At 45.9% G+C, this 21618-nt stretch overlaps 1 protein-coding gene across 1 annotated transcript; it reads right to left on the bottom strand.

The window, feature by feature from the left end:
• Nucleotides 1–1450: 1450 nt before the first annotated feature.
• Nucleotides 1451–21505, bottom strand: LOC137095307 (chitobiosyldiphosphodolichol beta-mannosyltransferase-like). Its single transcript, XM_067461778.1, has 7 exons — nt 21301–21505; nt 17921–17998; nt 16290–16393; nt 14316–14464; nt 13781–13870; nt 2611–2649; nt 1451–1999 (listed from the first exon to the last, which is right to left on the bottom strand). The coding sequence occupies exons 1-6, from the start codon at nt 21503–21505 to the stop codon at nt 2643–2645; spliced, it is 633 nt and encodes a 210-aa protein (XP_067317879.1). The 3' UTR covers nt 1451–1999; nt 2611–2642.
• Nucleotides 21506–21618: the final 113 nt, after the last annotated feature.

The raw sequence follows: 21618 nt of genomic DNA, 5'->3' as shown, positions 1-21618 counted from the left end.
TGGAGTGTGGTGGAGGCTCCTTCTTTGGAGGCTTTTGAGCAGAGGCTGGATGGCCATCAGTCGGGGGTGCTTTGTGATTTTCCTGCTTCTTGGCAGGGGCATGATTGGATGGCCCACGAGGTCTCTTCCAACTCTATGATTCTATGCAAAGTGGAATATATTGCCTTGGTGGACTCTCCATCTTTGGATATCTTTAGATAGAGGTTGGATGGACATATTGAAGAAGTGCTGTAATTATGCATTTAATTCTAAGACATGCTCTTAAGGCGTTACCTTCAGTTGCTCTGCAAGTTCACTCGAGTCCTTGAACACCAAACCATTCACTTCATGCTTCACAAGCTCATGTAAACTACAGTGAAACAAAGAAACACGGAGCAGGCAGATATTCAGTGTCAAGAATCGGACCAGGGAAGGTGTTCTCTCCTTACTTTTGCCCATTCTCAGATAAAATGTGTGTGGTGTAAGCCAGCTATCCCCCTATCATGTAAGTCACATCTCTGCACATTGCACAGCCTGAAAGAGATCCAACACTTGCTGGAAAACTAACCATTTCACCTGCTTTCTCACTGTTTTTTATGACTCCCCAATTATATTTGCATGCCCCCTTTCTCCATGGCGTACAGTGACTAAAGGCCACACGCTGTCTCCTTTAAAGTAGAGGAGTTTAAGAAGTTATTGATCTCTTTGTTCTTACTCAGTGTGTGTTAGAATGTCAAGCTGTTGGTGTCTTTTGTGTTAGTTTGCACGAGGCTCCAGCTAACCGCAGGGGATCCCTCTTCCTTTGTTTCACCGACCAAATTTTTAACAACACTTACCACTGGAAGTGGACTGCACAGACCGGCAGGCAGCAGCCAAACATGTCCACCACCTTCATTGGCAGATCCAACCCACTGGAAGACTTATGGAGGCAAATGCCCAAGTCTGCTGAACCTGCAAGAGTGAATCACACTCAGCATTCATTCTACAAAGACATCTCCTTACAACAGGATGCCAGCTCTCTAAAAGTAACTGCTTCCAGGCTTCTCCCAGAATGAATCAAGGAGGGGTGGGACTTTCACAATGAGGCCTACCCAAGAGGAGTTTGCATTGCATAAAGCTGGTGTATGCACAGGGATTGTAGAACAAGCTCTAACAAAACATCCACTTTTATGGCCAAGAGCTCAAGCCATTGCACAGAAGGATTGGGAGTTGTACTTTTTTGTGACCATTGCCTTCAAGGAAAGGGAAAGGGGGGGGGGGGGAATGAAAGTAATACAGGGACAAAGTTTCCCTTCTACCTTAAGAGAGACCACCAGGCAGAAGTTTAAACAAAGGCAGATCTATAAGGGACTGGATTTAATGATGTGATCTACTTGTGAGAAAATGAGGTGCTACAGGCATAGGGAAGGGATGGCATTGGCCACATTGAAGTATGGAGAATTTTGAAGGAACTCCTCACCAAGCAGGACAGGGTAGTCCTCCGCTTCCAACCAGGGAGTGCAGATCTGGATATGCTTGAACTTCAGTTTTTCAATCAGCTTGTTATAATATTCCTTCAGGGGTCCTTTGCCTTTTCAGACACATAAAAATGGGACAGCGTAAGCCATAAAAGGTGACACTATATGAGTAAGGATCATTTTGTACACTCAGGGCACAGCTTAGAAAAATGACTTTTTTTCAGAATACAACTTCCAGAATCAGTGGCAAGACCTGGGAATTGTAGGGCAGGAAAAGAACTTTGAAGAGAGAGTACACATGTCAGTTTGTCACAGCAAAAGAATCACAGTCTTATGGGTCTTTGAAGATCAGCACAGTCTACATTTTTCTGGATGGCAGCTCAGTTTGTCAAATTCAAGGAATAATATATTAATGAGCAGAAAGGTTCTTAGTAACACCCTCCACGTTTACAGATAATGTAGAAGTTTAAAGGAACATAATATTAACAATTAAAACATCTCACATGTTATCACACAGACGAAAGGAAGCAGTTTTGCTCCACCATTGAGAGCATTTTCATAGTCTGTGGAATTAAGAGAGAAAAATGTGTCTTACCATAGTCACCATGCAACAATTCTTTAGGACAGTGGTCTGTAAAAACGAAAATATGGTCTGTGGCTGCACCATTACTACACTGTTGCCTCAAAACCACGCAGCAACGAGAGCAACTGGTCTTGTGAAACCCTCTTATAGTGCCAAGGCAATGGGTATGTCGGGAGGGGAGAGGCTGATGACCTAAAAAACCACATCACCTCTAAATTATTAAATCTGGTTTTCTGTGGAAGAATTCAGTGGAAACAATTACATCCAAAGTTGATTACAATTTGATTCCAAAGTGAAACTAGAATAGAAAAGTACAGAAGGGAAAGAGTGAGCATTGGTTGTTAACTATTCTTTTTTCCAATTTTATTTGGGGAAGTGATATGAGCCTCCCTAGAGCCAATGAAAACTTGAGGATTCCCACATTAGGAAGAAGAGCCTTTGGGTGCCCTACATTATCCCCCTTATGGAGAAAGAAGCTGTAAGTTCCAGGTAAAGCAATGAAGAGAAATCACAGTAGGCCCCACAGTAGATGCAGGGATGATCAAACAATTCATTTTTGAAATAATACAGAACACATTGTTGGAAACCTACCTTCTAAGGCTTCTAAGAGGATGGAAAAATCTTTATCCTCTAGAAAGAAAAACAGGAGAGAAATGACAAAGTTGAGTCTAAATGCATTTCAATTAAACACTATAGAAAGAATTCCTACAAGTGTGGTTTCAGATTCTAAAAGCTTTGAGTGCAATGATGGAAACATTCTGATTTACAAGCCAACAAATAAGCAACCCAACTGACACCCCTAGGAGGTATCCTGGAGGACTCTACAATTTGTCTTTTTAAAAATAGCTAACGCCTTAATATTAATACAGATTCAGTATTATTCCAAATCTCTAGAAGTCTTTTGGATTTTGGAAATACCTATACTTCCACATAGGTATATGATGAGATATTTTGGGAATGGAACCCAAATCTGAACACATAATTGATTCGTATTTCATATTTTCCTTCTACACATAACCTGAAATTTATTTAGTTATTTACCACTATATATATCCTACCCTTCTCAACCCCCAAGGGGACTCAGAGTGGCTTTACAAAGGCAGCAATACAATGCTGCACATATAGTACATCGGTAAATAAACAGATTCAATTAAAACCAAACCAATTAAAACAAAACATTAAACATCAATTAAAATCACATATCCAGAATATATTTCAGGCCAGTCCGAGTCATCATTATGTTGATTATAGTCCCTTATTGCACTGCTTTCATTATTGACAAAAAGTCTAATCCCAGAACCATGTTTTTAGTTTTTTCCCCAAAAGTCAGGACAGAGGGATCCAATCTAATTTCACTGGGGAGGGAGTTCCATAGATGAGGTGCCACCACTGAGAAGGTCCTTTCTCTCATCCCTACCAGTTGTGCTTGTGAGGGGTCTCCCTGGACGATCTTAGCCTCTGAGGTGGTTCATAGAAGGAGATATGTTCAGGCAGGTATGCTGGGCTGGAGCCAGCACTTTGAATTGTGCTTGGTAGCAGATTGGCAGCCAGTGTTGCTGATGTTTTGTTTTAATTGGTTTGGTTTTAATTGAATCTGTTTATTTACCGATGTACTATATGAAGGGAGCATGCCAAGATGGCTCCTTCACGGCCGATTAACCCTCTCAAAAGGGCGGGAAATCCGCTGGCCTTCCTTTCTCCTCCAACTTGCCTATCTACCAGCCAGCAGCAGGGAGAGGAGGCGCTCCCTCTAGTGGCCCCAGAGCTCCAGTTGCAGCCTCCTGCGGCCTCTGCCCAGCCCCTCACACTTGCTAGCTTGCCTGTGTTGGCACGGAGTGAGGAGGTGGCGCCCACATCCCCGGCGCATACGCACCCTTCGGCCGTTGCTGCCCATGCCTAACCTTACGCTGCCAATGTCTATAGAGCCCAGAGCGCGGGCAGAAGAGGCGTCCCTTCAGGACATCGGAGGCGCCTTTCTTGATCAGCTGGTGCTGCCGGTATTGGGCCTCTCTGGAGTGGGCGTGGCCTCAACTCCTCCACAAATGGCTGCACCCGCCCCCTCTCTTCTGGAAGAAAATCCTCCCCAACAGGCTGACTCTCCTGACTTAAGGGTACCGAGGCAGCCAAATCGCGGAGAAGGAGGACTAGCTCAATCTGCAGAGCCGCAGCCGCGCGCTCACAGAAGGTCTTGGCGCGCACGCTCCCCATCTCGCTCCTTTCGAAGCTCCAGGCGTCGGCGGTACCGCTCGGCTTCGAGGAGCAAGGGCCGCTCCTCTTCTTCCTCGTCATCGTCCTCCTCCTCCTCAGGAGACAATGCAAGGAGGAGGCGCTGTTCCAGGTAGTCCAGATCCTCCTCCCGCTGGGCTCCCCGCATGCCTGGCCTGGTTCCAGGGTCGATGCCTTTCCAGGAGTTTTGGCAGCTTTCTCCTGCAGGCTGCAGGCCAATACGTATTTGTGCCTGCGCCTATGCCTTCGCAGCCTCCTTTCCCGGGGTCGTCAACCCCAAATATACTTCAGCCTGTACAGGGGAGCTTACTTACTTACTTACTTAGGCGATCCCTCGTTGGACGAGTAAGATGGTCTTCCATCATGGGTTTCCCTGTGGGTCCGCATGTGGCTGTGGAGTCCTATTCTTGCTCTGCATCTTCTTCCGCAGTGAGGGCATTGGTTTCCAGGTGGAAGGCGGTCCTGGTCGGGGTTGGCTTGACGCGCCTTCCTCCTGGCACGTTTCTCTCTTTCACCCTCCACTCGTGCCTCCTCGAATTCTGCAGCACTGCTGGTCACAGCTGACCTCCAGCTGGAGCGCTCAAGGGCCAGGGCCTCCCAGTTCTCAGTGTCTATGCCAGAGTTTTTAAGGTTGGCTTTGAGCCCATCTTTAAATCTCTTTTCCTGTCCACCAACATTCCGTTTTCCGTTCTTGAGTTCGGAGTAGAGCAACTGCTTTGGGAGACGGTGGTCAGGCATCCGGACAACGTGGCCTGTCCAGCGGAGTTGATGTTGGAGGACCATTGCTTCAATGCTGGTGGTCTTTGCTTCCTCCAGCACGCTGACGTTTGTCCGCTTGTCTTCCCAGGAGATTTGCAGGATTTTCCGGAGGCAGCGCTGATGGAATCGTTCCAGGAGCTGCATGTGACGTCTGTAGACAGTCCACGTCTCACAGGCATATAGCAGGGTTGGGAGGACAATAGCTTTATAGACAAGCACCTTAGTATCCCTACGGATGTCCCGGTCCTCAAACACTCTCTGCTTCATATGGGAAAATGCTGCACTTGCAGAGCTCAAGCGGTGTTGTATTTCGGCGTCGATGTTGACTTTGGTGGAGAGGTGGCTGCCAAGGTAGCGGAAATGGTCGACATTTTCTAATGTTACACCATTAAGCTGTATCTCTGGCATTGGAGAGGGATTGGCTGGTGACTGCTGGAACAGCACTTTGGATTTCTCGATGTTCAGTGACAGGCCAAGCTTTGTCTATGCTTCTGCAAAGGTGTTGAGAGTGGCTTGTAGATCTTCTTCTGTATGCGCACAGACGACATTGTCATCAGCATACTGGAGTTCTATAACAGATGTTGTTGTGACCTTGGTTTTGGCTTTCAGTCTGCTGAGGTTAAATAGCTTGCCGTCTGTCCGATAGATGATTTCCACTCCGGTGGGAAGTTTCCCATCAACAAGGTGTAGTATCATGGCGATGAAGATGGAGAATAAAGTTGGGGCAATAACACATCCCTGTTTGACACCCGATTCCACCTTAAATGGGTCACTTTGGGAGCCATTGCTATCCAAGACTGTTGCCATCATGTCATCGTGGAGGAGCCGCAGGATGTTCACAAATTTGCTTGGGCACCCGATTTTTTGGAGGATGGTCCAGAGAGCGCTGCGATTCACTGTGTCGAATGCCTTTGCAAGGTCGATGAATGCCATGTACAGAGGTTGATTTTGTTCTCTGCATTTTTCTTGGAGCTGTCGTGCGGTGAAGATCATGTCCACAGTTCCTCTGGTGGGGCGGTAGCCATTCTGGGATTCTGGGAGGGTGTCTTCTGAGAGGGGCAGAAGGCGGTTTGCAAGGATTCTTGCGAGGATTTTTCCAGCAGAGGTTAGAAGGGAAATACCTCGATAGTTTCCGCAGTCTGTTCTTTCCCCTTTTTTGAAGAGGGTGATGATGGTGGCATCCTTGAAGTCTGCTGGGATTTTCTCGGTCACCCACACTTTTTCTATGAGCTGGTGGAGTTGGTGTGTCAGCGCAGGTCCTCCCTCTTTAAAGATTTCAGCAGGGATCCCATCCGATCCGCTGGCTTTGTTGTTCTTTTGTTGGCTGATGGCATTGCTGACTTCTTCCAAACTAGGCAGTGCTGCAAGCTCATCCCTGGTTTGTTGTTGCGGGATTTGTGAGAGGACCTCTTCGGCCACACTGGAGCTGCAGTTTAGGAGGCTTTGGTAGTGTTCTTTCCAACGTAGTGTAATTGACTTTTGGTCCTTCAGGAGTTTGGTTCCGTCTGATGAGCGTAGAGGCTGTATGCCATGGTTTCTTGGCCCATAGATGACCTTTGTGGCTTTGAAAAATCCTTGAGCATTATGGGTATCTGCCAGGTGTTGGATTTCTTCAGCCTTCTTTGTCCACCAGATGTTCTTGAGTTCTCTTGTCCTTCTTTGGACCTCAGCTTTTGCACTGGCGTAGATCTTTTTCTTAGCAGCACAGTTGATGTCTCTCTGCCATGTTTGGAAGGCTTTCCTTTTCTTGTCGATTAGCTGTTGGATCTCGATGTCATTTTCGTCAAACCAGTCTTGATGTTTCTTGGCTTGGTATCCAATAGTTTCTTCGCAGGCTTGGATGATGGAGGTCTTCAGTTTGTTCCAATGTTCCTCAACATTTTCGGGGTGTACTGTGGGTAGATGGTTCTTGAGTGCTGTTTGGAGATGGGCTCGCCTGGAGTGCTCTTGAAGGGCTTGGGTGTTCATTTTGCGCCTGGTCTTTCTTCCTTGGAGTCTGCGCTTGGGGGCGATCTTGATAGCCATCGTGGATCGGATTAGCCTGTGGTCGGTCCAGCAGTCGTCAGCACCTGTCATGGCTCTTGTGAGGAGTATGTCACGGCGGTCTCTGGCACGTGTGATTACATAGTCTAAGAGGTGCCAATGCTTTGACCGGGGGTGCTTCCATCAGATCATTTCCCCCTCGATGGACTGTCACCTTGTCGTGGTGAGGGGGCTTGCGTGTTCCGATGAACCTGTAGGCACAACAACTGGAGTCGTGCACTCCCAGGAGTGGCCGCGGGGGAGGTCCCAGACCAAGCACAGTCCGAAGACCCAAAGACCTCAACGGCGGAGCAGGCGGAGGATAACATGGCACATGTTACAACGGCTGCGAAGGCGGAAGAAGGCTGCAACAGACTGAGAAGCCATTGTCATTGTGTTAAACTACATCACCAGTGGAACCTCATCTGTGAAGACTGTGTGTTGTTCAGTTGTGCACTGACCTCCACACATTAAAAAAACCCACGCACAGGCGTCTTCCAAAGAAAATAAAAACCAAGCAACCAAAGTCCCATGGCGATCAGCGAGTGGCGACGGGGGCAGGACTGTGAAATCTGGAAGCCCCTAGTCACAGACTGGCACATGGGCGGTGGGTACGGACACAGTCGTTCTACCTCAAGGTCCGAGGCAGTTGAGTAGTTCGGCAGCTGTATCCGCGACTGAGCAGCCCTTTTTAGGACCCACTCTGCTCACCCCACATGGGGAGGGGGCTAGAAAAGGTGCCCTAAACATAGTCTGCCTCACTTATCCCTGACTGGACTGCCGCGTCCAGTGGGGTCACCATCCTGCGGCCAAAAAAGAAAAATGAACTTCGGTACGTGGAACGTACGGACACTGATGGACAACAGTGACAGTGAACGCCCCGAACGCAGAACTGCCATCATCGCAAGGGAGCTGGGACGCTTCAACATCGACATAGCAGCCCTTCAGGAGACCCGGAGAGCAGGAGAGGGACAGCTGAAGGAAGAAAAAGGAGGCTATACCTTCTTCTGGAAGGGACTGCCCGAAGAAGACCAAAGAATGCACGGAGTTGGCTTCGCTATAAGAAATGATCTGATGAAACATCTGTCCGAAGCACCCACTGGCATCAATGAACGACTCTTCACCCTCCGAATTGATCTTGCCAAAAACCAACGGGCAACCATCATAAGTGCCTATGCACCAACACTAGACGCTGATGAAGACATCAAGGAGAAATTCTACTATCAGCTGGACACTGTCCTATCAGGGATACCTAAGGAGGACAAAATCATTCTCCTGGGGGACTTCAATGCAAGAGTCGGGCGAGACTTCGACCTGTGGCTTGGTTTTTATTTTCTTTGGAAGACGCCTGTGCGTGGGTTTTTTTAATGTGTGGAGGTCAGTGCACAACTGAACAACACACAGTCTTCACAGATGAGGTTCCACTGGTGATGTAGTTTAACACAATGACCATGGCTTCTCAGTCTGTTGCAGCCTTCTTCCGCCTTCGCAGCCGTTGTAACATGTGCCATGTTATCCTCCGCCTGCGCCGCCGTTGAGGTCTTTGGGTCTTCGGACTGTGCTTGGTCTGGGACCTCCCCCGCGGCCACTCCTGGGAGTGCACGACTCCAGTTGTTGTGCCCACAGGTTCATCGGAACACGCAAGCCCCCTCACCACGACAAGGTGACAGTCCATCGAGGACAGTCCACCGGTTACCCCCCACCCTCCTCGGGGGCCCTTGAACATCTACCCGGTGAATCCTTCCCCTCATCAACTGGTGCCTGCTTCTACTTCCCTATCAGGTATGGGGGGAAGTTCTTTGCCTCTTCCTTCATCTCAAAGTGCTCCATTAACCCCTCCTATACCTAATGGGGTGTTACAACTCACCGACAGCCACCCCAGTAGCTTGGATGGACAAGATGTGACTGAGCATAGAGACCCTGACATTGAGGACCCTGGTTCAGTTTCTGACTCTCCTGATTCCGTTCAGGCAGTTGAAGCTGCTGCTGATGCTATGGACAGATCGCCTGACTTTAATAAATTTGCCTCCCTTGTGAGCAGGATGGTTAAAGCTTTGGATTTGCCGGCTCCTAAGCCGTCTGAGCATGTGGAGGACCCTATGTTTCCGTCAGACGAACAAAACGTAGTGTCCTCCACTGCTTTACCTCCATTACCTTATTTGCTAAAGTTGGCTAGGGTGTCTGATGCGGGGGCCCCGTCGGTGCCAGCGATACCCAGAAAGGTTGATGCTCTGTATAAAATTGATCTATCTTTTGCAAAATGGGTTTCCAACCCCCCTAGGCCAAACACGGTAGTGGCCGAGGTGGCCAAAACCAAGTATCAGAAGGGTTCATCATCTTTAACTACAACACCTGACAGGGAGGGAAGGAAGATAGACTCCCTAGGTAGAAAAGCTCATCTTTCCGCAGGGCTATTCACACGAATGGCCCATTTTGCGACCTATATGAGCGTCCACCAAAATTTCCTGTGGTCAAAGATCTGCCCCTATCTTGATTTACTACCGACTGATGAAGAACGTTTACCCAGGGCTTTGCAGGCAGATGCCATTGCCTTATCGAGACTTCAGAAAGATTTTGCCAAGCATTTGGCCGAGATGACAGGGAATCTTTGTGCCACCGCTACGTCCATCAGGAGGCAGGCGTGGCTTAGGGCTGCTAATCTTTCAGATGAAGGAAAGGCCTTGGCGGAAGACCTTCCACTACATGTGGAAGGGCTTTTCAACCCTGACACAGATGAAAAATTGAAAAGTAAACAGGAAGTTCGCCAAGCGGCGAGCAAATTCGGATATACATGGCAATCTAATTACCAACCAAGGTCAAGGTGGCAGCAGCCCTCCTCTGGCTTCCGCAGAAATTATTCTAGCTCATTTGCGGGGCCTTACAGAAACCGTAATTCGAATTTTTCCAGATTCCAAACTGGTCATAAAGCCCCATATGCACCCAAGGCCAAGTTCCAATCATTCCAAAACAAGCCTAGGTCTCAACCCGCCTCCAAAAAGCGTGTTTGACGGGGGCATGCTCCCTTCTAGTGGTTGGCCTGATGAGAGTGACCTTTCGGCATCACCTTCCCTTTCTTTGTCGGCCGAACCGCTCAGTTGTGGTTATCCCATTTCCCCCCTGTTTTATGAAAGGCTGCCTCCATTCTATGGTACTTGGGCCATTATTACCCGTGATGTGTGGGTTCTGTCCATAGTGCGAAATGGTTACAGAATTGAGTTTGATGATGTTCCTCCTACGGGTCGGGTTACGTCCACCCCTGTTTCACTTCTGTTATTGCAGGAGGTTCAAACCCTGTTAAATAAAGGGGCCATTTCCCCGGTTAACCCTTCCATGTTTCAATACTGTTTTTTCTCACGTTATTTTCTTGTTGACAAGCAAGGTGGAGGCTTTTGAGCCATTATGGATTTAAGATCCCTCAATAAACACATTTCTCCAAAGAGATTTCGAATGATTACTTTGACTACCATTATGCCCTTGCTGTTTCAGGGGGCGTGGTTTGCTACAGTGGATTTAAAAGATGCTTACTTCCACATCTCCATAGTCCCCCATCACCATAGATTCTTGACCTTCATGGTGGGGTGCACGGCTTATTGTTATAATGTCATACCTTTTGGCCTTTCAATGGCCCCCAGAGTGTTCACAAAATGCATGTCAGTGGTCGCAGCCCACCTCCGCACCAGGGGCATAACTGTTTACCCCTATATTGACGATTGGCTGATTGTTGCAGACTCGCCTGATCAGCTAAAAAGACATATTTCTATTATTTTGTCTTTACTCCAGTCCCTTGGCCTGGTCATCAATCTGGAGAAGTCATCCCTCACACCTACCCGTCGAATTCAGTTCATCGGGGCACAACTGGACTCTGTTTTCCAGAGAGCCTATCTCCCGCAGGACCGATTTACCAAGTTGTCAGAGCTGGCCAAGCAAGCTATAGCTGCCCCCAGACTTACGGTGAAGCAAATACAGGTGTTGTTGGGGTACATGGCTTCTACCACGGAAGTCACCCTTATTCCAGGTTGAGAATGCGGCCCCTTCAATTTTGGTTCCTCTCAGTATTCAACCCTCTCTGCGACAGACCTTCCACCAGGTTAATTATCCCACAGGACATCCGTCAATCCCTCTTGGGGTGGATGGACAAGCAGTGGGTGTGTGCGGGACTCCCATTTCAACCCCCGTGCCCGGTCATGTCTATAACTACAGACTCGTCCCTTTCAGGGTGGGGGGCCCACTCCCAGGGCCTTATCACCCAGGGAGTGTGGTCAGCAGACGAGGCCACAATGCACATAAACGTGCTCAAGCTCCTGGCCGTAGACAGGGCTCTAAAGTCTTTCGAAAGAGTGGTGTCAGGAAAAGTCATCCAAGTACTCACTGACAACACCACAGTGATGTACTATCTGAACAAGCAAGGGGGAACTCACTCCAGACCTCTATTAGACCTATGTGTGAGGATTTGGAATTGGTGCATTTGCAGGGGAATCCACCTCCTGGTCACCCACCTTCCGGGTGTGAACAACGGCCTAGCGGATGTACTCAGAAACCCGATGGCCCATCACGAGTGGTCTCTGAACCAGAGGGTGGCCAACGACCTCTTCAAAATTGGGCTTGCCAGAGGTGGATCTTTTTGCGTCTCACCTGAACACCAAATGCAGACTGTTTTGCGCCCATTGCCATCCAAATCCGGTGACAGGGTGCCTGGGAGATGCATTCCTGTACAATTGGGGGGGGGGGCAGACTAGTATATGCCTTCCCCCCGTTCTCTCTGCTGGTGCGAGTAATTGCGAAAATCAAGAGGGACAAAGCCCATTGTATCCTTGTAACTCCTTGGTGGCCCCAGCAACCTTGGTTCGCTCCCCTCCTACAGATGGTAGGGAACAGGTTTCTCCGTCTCCAACACGTACCGGACCTATTGTCATCCCAACGGGACCGGTTCCTGTATCCCGAAGTTCAACAGTTGGGGCTCACGGCATGGCACATTCTGCTGGAACAGTAGTTAATTTCTCAGAGTTGTCTGGACCTGTCCTCTCAATTATTGAGGCTGCACATAGGGTTTCTACCAAGAGATCTTATTTGTACAAATGGGGTAGGTACAGTAAGTTTATTGCGCAAAAAGGAGTTGCACCCGAGTTAGCACCTGTTCCTTTGGTTTTAGATTTTTTGATGTCATTGTTGGATGCTGGTCTTTTGGCCTCTTTTTTGAAATGCTATTTAGCAGCCATTTCTTGGTTCAGGAGGAAGGAGGGCCTTCCATCCTGTTTTTCGGATCCCTTAGTAAAAACTTTTCTAAGAGGTATTGCAAACACTAGACCCTGTGTTGCTCCTGTTTCTCCCTCCTGGAGCTTGGAGCTGGTGCTCTCCACTCTAATGAAACCTCCTTTTGAACCTCTAGCTACGATTAATTTGTCTTCCCTTTCTTGGAAAGTGGCCTTTTTAGTGGCGGTTACATCAGCGCGACGGGCTAGTGAACTATGTGCTCTCAGAATACACCCCCCCCCCTTATCTCAAGTTCCATAAAGATAAGGTTATTTTGCATACAGACATTGCTTTTCTTCCTAAGGTGGCCACCAAGTTCCATATGTCGCAGGAAATAGTGCTCCCTGCATTTTTTTCAAAACCCAGTCACGCCTATAGATCGTAGGTTGCATTGTCTGGACGTGCGTAGGGCTCTGGCTTTTTATATAGAAAGAACAGCTGAAATTAGGAAAACTCCCAGGCTATCCATTAAATATCGTAAAGATACAAGGGGTCTACCAGTGTCTTCACAGCGGTTTTCCTCTTGGATAGTGTCTATTATTCATTTGTGTTACCAACTGTCGGGAAAGGAATTGCCTCAACAGGTTAGGGGCCATTCGACCAGATCGGTGTTGATGTCCGCTGCCTTCATGAGGGGTGTTCCTTTGGATGTCATCTGAAAGGCTGCCATATGGACGACTCCACTTACCTTCGTGTCACACTACAAGGTGGATGTCGTTTCCAGGAGGTCTGCTGAATTTGGAAGAGCAGTCCTGTTTTCAGCGGTGGCATGATGCCCACCAAGGTTAGTTAGCTTGCTAGTCTATCCTGTGCAATTCACAGTTGACTACGACAGGAAATTATAAGTTGCTTACCTGTAACTGTAGTTTCCTGAGTAGTCACCTGCGAATTTGCACATCCCCGCCCTTCCTCCCCTCGAGTGTCATGCCCCGCCTTCTGGCTGCTTTGCAGCGGAAGAGAACTGAGTGGCCTGGCCCCGCCTAGGGCCTTATATACTCGAGAGGGGAGGGGGGAGGAGGGGCAGGCCAGGCCTTGACATAAAATGTCTCCTTTTAATTCTAGAAGGTTCCGAAGCTGTACTGCGCAGGCGCAGGAAATATCATATGTGCAAATTCGCAGGTGACTACTCAGGAAACTACAGTTACAGGTAAGCAACTTATAATTCCCATGTATTTATGAAGATGCCTTTCAGTACAACTAAAGCTCCAAACAACATATAAAGGCTTTCCAACAAAACAATGCTATGATACAGCAAAGATGTATACATTCAAATTTCATAAGCAGACCCATCTCTCTTTTAAAAAAAGTCATCCCAGTTACATTTTTGGACAGTTATACACATGACAATACTACCCCCTAATAAATATATGGGGTTGAGGGACTTATCCAGGAAGACTTACTATTTCTATATGGCTGTCTAAACCTTGGCTCAAGGGGTCTGGAATATTCCTTCTAAGTATGTACTACTTATTTGGTGAGATCCTATTTCGAACCCCTGATTTACCTAATATTACAGTTCTTCCCAAGATCCTCTTTCATTGCATTCATCACACAAATGTTGTCATCAGAGAAGTGGCCAAAGAATTCTTCATACCTAAAAGCAAGTGAGCATCCATCCATTACTAAATCCTGAAATCTATGTATCCTCGCTCAAGACATCTGCCACATACACACACAAAACAATTTCAAGCAGAAAAATGTGGCTTTAAGAAACAAAACTAAATAATGCAAAATAATGCAGAATTCTAGAATCACTGGCTTGAACATAGCATCAAGTGCAAATTGGAAATAATCCAGCAGTATATATATATTAAAACAATGAAACAAGCAGAAAAAATACTGGGCAGAGAACTGATCCCAACTTCAGCAAAACTGGAAATATATACACAGAATTCCATTGAGCCTTTCAAAAGATTTGTCTTGGTGTTTTAAAAAACGTAACACAAAATAAAAGTCTATGCAAGTTTTGCATCACTGCTCCATTAGTATACTGACCAAGTGTTTATTATGACTATTAAAAAAGAAGAAACTGTACAAACCATCTTGCAATCTGCACTATAGGGCGCCTCTTTCCATATGTCAGACTCATGATTGTATAGCCATAGTTGTGCCAATCGATGATGAACTTGCTCCCTTGGAGAAGACAAACCAACCATGTCACTGCTATGCTGGGCAGACCTGGAAGATTCTTGTTCATGAAATGAGGGCAAAAGAGAAGAGGTTTAATATGGTTTATTGTTTGTTTCCACTATGGCTGTAAACCCTTCCTGAAAATACTCACTGAAAGTCAAACCTCTTCTCTGTAGTGCACCACTACACTATGTAACACAATTTTTGCTCCTGGGTTATAAATGTCATTTTCTAATTGGTTCAATAATAAAAACACAAAAAAGTTTATTAAACTGCAAAAACTTTGTTTTTGTGGTAGGGACATCATGCAGTACATTTTGCTCTAGTTTTTCTATGAATCTCTCACAGAGTCTCAACCAATTCAACATAATTTGTGGCAGCCGCAAAAATGAAGTTTCTGGAGTAGAACAACTATTTTCAAAGTAAGGACTGCACAATTAAACAGGAAATAACACTTTCAAACCAGGAACTGAAAACTGAAATTTTGTTACATAGTACTATTTATCTTTCTGTGACCTCTTTTTCTTTTTCTTTCTTTCTCATATTAATGAGGGGATTATCAGTTTTGCTTGTGGGACTTTCATTCAATCTGGTTCTTTCCTGCTACATCACCTCTTCAGGTCACATTTGCTCCAAAATGGTGCGGCTTTCTACATTATTTCAAAAACTGGCAGTGAATAGAACTTCTTTCCACTTCAGAAAAAAGCCTGGCAAAGGAATCATCTCCATCCAAAAGCACACTGCAGCCATTCTCGGAGAACCCTGAGAACAACCATTTTCCTTTTTTTGAGCAAGAACTATCCATTTTTGTCAAGGAGAGAGATGCATTTGGGTATAAGAGGATTAGCAGCTCACAAATATTACGTAGTCCATTTCTGATGTCGGTGGAAATCCCTGATTACAGGCACACAATTGGATTTTTTGTCACTCTGACAAATACAGCAGTTACATTTGTGTTCCACTTTTCCTCCAGTGATTTCATTTGTGTGTGTGTCATATTTTGACTTATGGAGGCCCCATTAATTTCACAGGATCTTATTAGGCAAGAGGTGGTTTTGCCAGTTCTTTTCCTTAAACTATAGAAGTGCACAGACCCATTTGCTAGCCTTCACTAGATCGGACTGATTAAATTAATTAAGCCTATGGAAATGCTGACTTACCAAGCAGGCCCGTAGCCAGGATTTCGTTTCGGGGGGGGGGGGGGGGTGGGCTGGGCTGAATTTTTTTAGGGGGGGCTGGGGGGCTGAGTTTCGGGGGGGGGGGGGTGAGTCTGAGTGAGTCTAGCCTAGCAAACCTTTTGTATCATTACCCCAATACCCCCATGCATATGGGATATATTGGGTATGGTGATCAGATCATGATATGAATAAACATAACAGTTTAAATAATGCACCAGTAAGGCCTTTTTGTGAACCACCATGAGAATTTCGGGGGGGGGGGGGCTGAAGCCCCTCAAGCCCCCCCCCCCCCTTCCCGGCTACATGCCTGTTACCAAGCCACTATTCATTAGCAGTGATATAACGGTTGGGCTTAACTATTGGATTCAGACTACTATTCTCCCTTATCAACCATGTTATTATCCTCACAACAATTCTTATGGGTCCTTTCACACATCCCTATATCCCAGAACATCAAGGCAGAAAATCCCACAATATCTGCTTTGAACTGGGTTATCTGAGTCTACACTCAGATAATGTGAGATTTTCTGCCTTGATATTCTGGGATATAGGGCTGTGTGGAAGGGCCCTATGAGGTAAGTCAGGCTGAGAGGTCACTCCATGAGCCCCTTCCTTGGGATTTGAACCTCTGGCCTCTAACTTCTACTCTATAAACATTGATTTACAAACGCAAATACAGTTAAGAAAACTAGGAGATGGGTGTACCTGGAGGAGGACATGACCCGGTTTGTTTATACTCAGCATCGTATACAACAACTGGAGGCTCTGCAAAATGACTTTTGCAAGATACTGGAAAACTTTTGGCCCAACTGCAGAAAGGAAATAATCTAGTATCAAAAACTCAGACAGGTTGTCATCAAAGCTGAATAAGCATTAGGGTGAAGAAGAGCAAATATATTCTAACTTAATAACATGCAGACATTAGTGTGTTTTGGTGAAAACTGGTAGCACACTTTACTGTCTCATGCAAGAATTTCCCAATCCTGAACTTGCAGGTCAAGACTCAAAACTTTGGGTGGGATTGTGTGTGTGGGGGGGGGGGGGGAGACGGACGGACTTTGAATAAAATTTAAAATGTACTTCTAGTATTTTAACTTTCGTATCCACCCAAAAATGTTTAAGCGTTCTCTAAATTTTTGTATATGTCTTAAAAGTTATAATCATCACCATCTATATTTTAATAGGAGCCATGGTGGTGCAGTGGGTTAAACCACTAAGCTGCTGAACTTGCTGACCTGAAGGTCAGTGGTTAAAATCCGCAGACAGGGTGAGCTACTGCTGTTAGGCCCAGCTTGTGCCAATCATGCAGTTTGAAAACATGCAAATGTGAGTAGATCAATAGGTACTGCTTTGGCAGGAAGGTAATGGCACTCCATGCAGTCATACCAGCCACATGACCTAGGAGATATCTATGGACAACACCGGCTCTTTGGCTTAGAAATGGAGATGAGCACCACCCCCCAGAGTCGAAATCGATTAGACCTAATGTCAAGGGGCAACCTTTACTATATTTTAATAATCGCTCCATTCGCCTACAACTGGGACGCCAGATGCCTTATAACAGAAGGAACAGAATTATGCAGCTAAAGAGCACAACATGGCCCCATCTACACTGCCATATAAAATCCAGATTATGTTTTGAATTGGATTATATGGCAGTGTCGACTCATATAATCTATTTCAAAGTAGATAAGGTGGATTAATTGCCTTGATATCTGGATTACATGGCAGTGTAGAAGCAGTCTATGTTAGTTATTTTACAGGTTAAAATCTTTCAATTCACCTCTTTATTAAAGCCCTTACTGGGTTAAAAGGAAGTTGGATTAAAAGGAAGCCTTCCCAGAATAATTCTCAGCATTGTGCCCTCCAAATGCACTTTACACTGATTTAGGATTGTTGTACATTCCCACAAATGCCCCATCTCTCCCAACTTATCCATGCCTAGCATTATTTTAACTTTAATTATATTTGGCCCAGCCATAGATTTTAATTGTGTGTTGTATTACTGTCATTGTATATTGCTATTGTTTAGAGTTTTATTTAATTGTTTTACTGTTGTTGTTAGTGCTTGTATTGATGGATTGTGGGCTCAGCCTCATGTAAGCCGCACGAGTCCCTTGGGGAGATGGTAGCAGGGTATAAAGTTTATTATTATTATTTATTATAGTTGTCTTCTCCCAGCCTTCAAGAACCCCACAAAAGGGAAAAACAGTGGGGAAACAGCATCAAAGGATGGCAAAGGCTTTGTTTTTGTAATGCCCTTAAGATTTTTCTATACAAACCACTTTTAATTTGAAACAGTGTTAGTTGAACAAACAATGAGACATGCACTTTACCTTGCCAGACTTTCAGCTCAGTCATAGGGACAATCTCGATGTTTCCATTACGTATAATGTCACCGTGTGACTGCGTGCCTTGAAAGAAAAGCATAAACTGTTAGAATCATTAATTCAGTATTCGAATGCAGGAAGAGGCAGATGAGCTCCCTCTGTCAGCTTCAGCTCCTCATGCAGGGACATGAGAGAAGCCTCCCACAAGGATGATAAAACATCACATCATCCGGGTGTCCCCTGGGCAACGTCCTTGCAGACGGCCAATTCTCTCACACCAGAAGCGACTTGCAGTTTCTCAGGTCGCTCCTGACACGACCAATCCAATTTATTCAGTACATATGCAAATACAAACAAACATAACATCCAAATCAAGGAGACACAAATTGGGTGAGTGTAAGTGGAAGAAGACAACAGAATAAAAAGGACAAGAGACCTCTTCCAGACAATTAGAAACATTGGAGGTAAATTTCAGGCAAAAATTGGTATGATAAGAAACAAAGATGCAAGGGACCTAACAGAAGCTGAAGAGATCAAGAGAAGGTGGCGAGACTATACAGAAGATATGTACAGGAAGGATAATAATATTGAGGATAGTTTTGATGGTGTGGTGAATGAATTAGAACCAGACATCCTGAGGAGTGAGGTTGAATGGGCCTTAAGAAGCATTGCTAACAACAAGGCAGCAGGAGACGACGGGATCCCAGCTGAACTGTTTAAAATCTTAAAAGATGATGCTGTCAAGGTGATGCATGCCATTTGCCAGCAAATATGGAAAACACAAGAATGGCCATCAGACTGGAAAAAATCAACTTATATCCCCATACCAAAAAAGGGAAATGTGAAAGACTGCTCAAACTTCCGTACAGTGGCCCTTATTTCTCATGCCAGTAAGGTAATGCTCAAGATCCTGCAAGGAAGACTCCAGCAATACATGGAGCGAGAGTTGCCAGATGTTCAAGCTGGGTTTAGAAAAGGCAGAGGAACGAGAGACCAGATTGCCAATATTCGCTGGATAATGGAGAAAGGCCGGGAGTTTCAGAAAAACATCTATTTCTGCTTCATTGACTATTCTAAAGCCTTTGACTGTGTGGATCATAATAAATTGTGGCAAGTCCTTGGTGGGATGGGCATCCCAAGCCACCTTGTCTCTCTCCTGAGAAATCTGTACAAGGACCAAGTAGCAACAGTAAGAACTGACCACGGAACAACAGACTGGTTCAAGATTGGGAAAGGCGTACGGCAAGGCTGCATACTCTCACCCAACCTTTTTAACTTGTATGCAGAATACATAATGCGATGTGCGGCCTTGATGAATGCAAAGCTGGGGTAAAAATTGCTGGAAGAAACATTAACAACCTCAGATATGCAGATGACACCACTGATGGCCGAAAGCGAGGAGGAGCTGAGGAGCCTTCTAATCAAGGTGAAAGAAGAAAGTGCAAAAGCTGGGTTGCAGCAAACATTAAAAAAACCAAGATTATGGCAACAAGAATGATTGACAACTGGAAAATAGAGGGAGAAAATGTGGAGACCGTGACAGACTTTGTATTTCTAGGTGCAAAGATTACTGCAAATGCAGACTGTAGCCAGGAAATCAGAAGACGCTTACTTCTTGGGAGGAGAGCAATGTCCAGTCTCGATAAAATAGTAAATAATAGAGACATCAGACTGGCAACAAAGTGCTGACGTTGGCCTTTAAAGCCCTAAACGGTTCCGGCCCAAGCTACCTATTAGGCCTGGGTAACAACGGAAAAATTTGTTTCTAAAATCGATTCGTTTTTTGGGGGTTTTTGCGTTTTGATATTTAAAAGAATTCTGAAATTTTTCTTTTAAAAAGTTCGATATTTACGAAATTTCGTAAATGTTAAAAAAATTATGAAACATTAACGAAACAAATACGAAACAATAACGAATCGATTCGTTAATGGAGGACGCGACCGCGCAATATGCTAAAAAACCTCCAAATGGAACAGGGGGAACTTCTGAAGCTTCCCTCTCCCTCTGTTGTTGACTGTTGGTGTGATATTATAATTTTTTTTCACTAATTAAACAAAAAACAACTATAAAACTTTCCCCAGACATGCGGAAATAATAACGAAACGACCTCAAACTGATAACGAAACGAATACATAACGAATCCGAAGCATTTACGAAATGAATTTAAAAATTCGTTTCGTTTTAAAGTTGCTCCAGAATGGTTCGTTATCGCTTCATTATAAAAAAAAAATAATGAATTTTTAACGAATAACGAATTAACGAAACGAAACGGCCCAGCCCTACTACCTATCCAACCGCATCTCTGCCTATGAACCCACCAGGACTTTGAGATCTTCGGGGGAGGCCCTGCTCTCGATCCTGCCTGCTTCTCAAGCACGGCTGGCGGGGACGAGAGATAGGGCCTTTTTGGTGGTGGCTCCTTGGCTGTGGAACGCCCTTCCTACAGACATTAGACTAGCACCATCTCTAATGGTATTCCGCAAAAAAGTGAAGACCTGGCTGTTTGAGCAGGCGTTCGAATAATTAGTGCAATGATTGGTTAATGAACACTGGAATGGAACAATGAATGACGAATCTGGAACATGTTTTTGATGATGAGAAGACAGTGAATGGGTATTGTAGTAACTGTTTATTAATTGTGTAAAGTGTTAGGTTGTTAACTGTTTTTATACTGTAGCACTGAATTTTTGCTATTCGTATTTGTTGTGAACCGCTGTGAGTCGCCTTCGGGCTGAGAACAGCGGTATATAAGTAAGGTAAATAAATAAATAAACAAACAAAGATCCACCTAGTCAAAGCCATGGTATTACCTTACCGTAGTAACCTACGGATGTGAGAGCTGGACCTTAGGGAAGGCTGAGCGAAGGAAGATGTTTTTGAGCTGTGGTGTTGGAGGAAAGTTCTGAGAGTGCCATGGGCTGCGGGAAGATCCAACCAGTCCATCCTCCAGGAAATAAAGCCCGGCTGCTCACTGGAGGGAAGGATACTAGAGACAAAGTTGAAGTACTTTGGCCACATAATGAGGAGACAGCAAAGCCTAGACAAGACAATTATGCTGGGGAAAGTGGAAGGCAAATGGAAGAGGAACCGACCAAGGGCAAGATGGATGGATGGCATCCTTGAAGTGACTGGACTGACCTTGAAGGAGCTGGGGGTGGTGACATCTGACAGGGAGCTCTGGCATGGGCTGGTCCATGAGGTCACAAAGAGTCGGAGACGACTGAACGAATGAACAACAACAACATTGCATGGAGTAGGATGATAACTGGGAGTCAGACCACACTTCTCAGCCGTCTGACCTGGCGCTGAGCCAGATGTCCTCTCTCAGCATGCGCAGAGTGCTTCAATGCCGTCTCTTTCTTCCCTGGAAATGGGCCACGGCTTACCTGGGTAGCCGACCAAGGCGACGCGGCGCGCGCGGAGAGCCAGCGAGCGTGCATGGTACTGCATGCGGGGGCTGCGTCCCAGGTCCCCGAAGACCACTACTGCCACTCGGGCCTGCGTCCCACTAGGCCTCAACCGCCGTTTCCATAGCAACAGCAGGAGCGGCAGCAAGAACAGCTCAGCCGTAGCGATGACTAGTATCGCCATTTTGGAGGAAGAGGAAGCAGGAAGGCTAGAGCGGCTTTTTGGGAGAAGCCTGGCCTCCTGCGTAGGACAGAAGGAGACAGCGCCCTCTGCTGGTCAGAGCTGTCAGGACATGA

This window comes from Anolis sagrei, chromosome Y (assembly GCF_037176765.1).
Source record: "Anolis sagrei isolate rAnoSag1 chromosome Y, rAnoSag1.mat, whole genome shotgun sequence".
Classification (NCBI taxonomy): domain Eukaryota; kingdom Metazoa; phylum Chordata; class Lepidosauria; order Squamata; family Dactyloidae; genus Anolis; species Anolis sagrei.
Note: the sequence above shows the minus strand (reverse complement) of the source record. Positions and strands in the feature narration are given on the sequence as shown.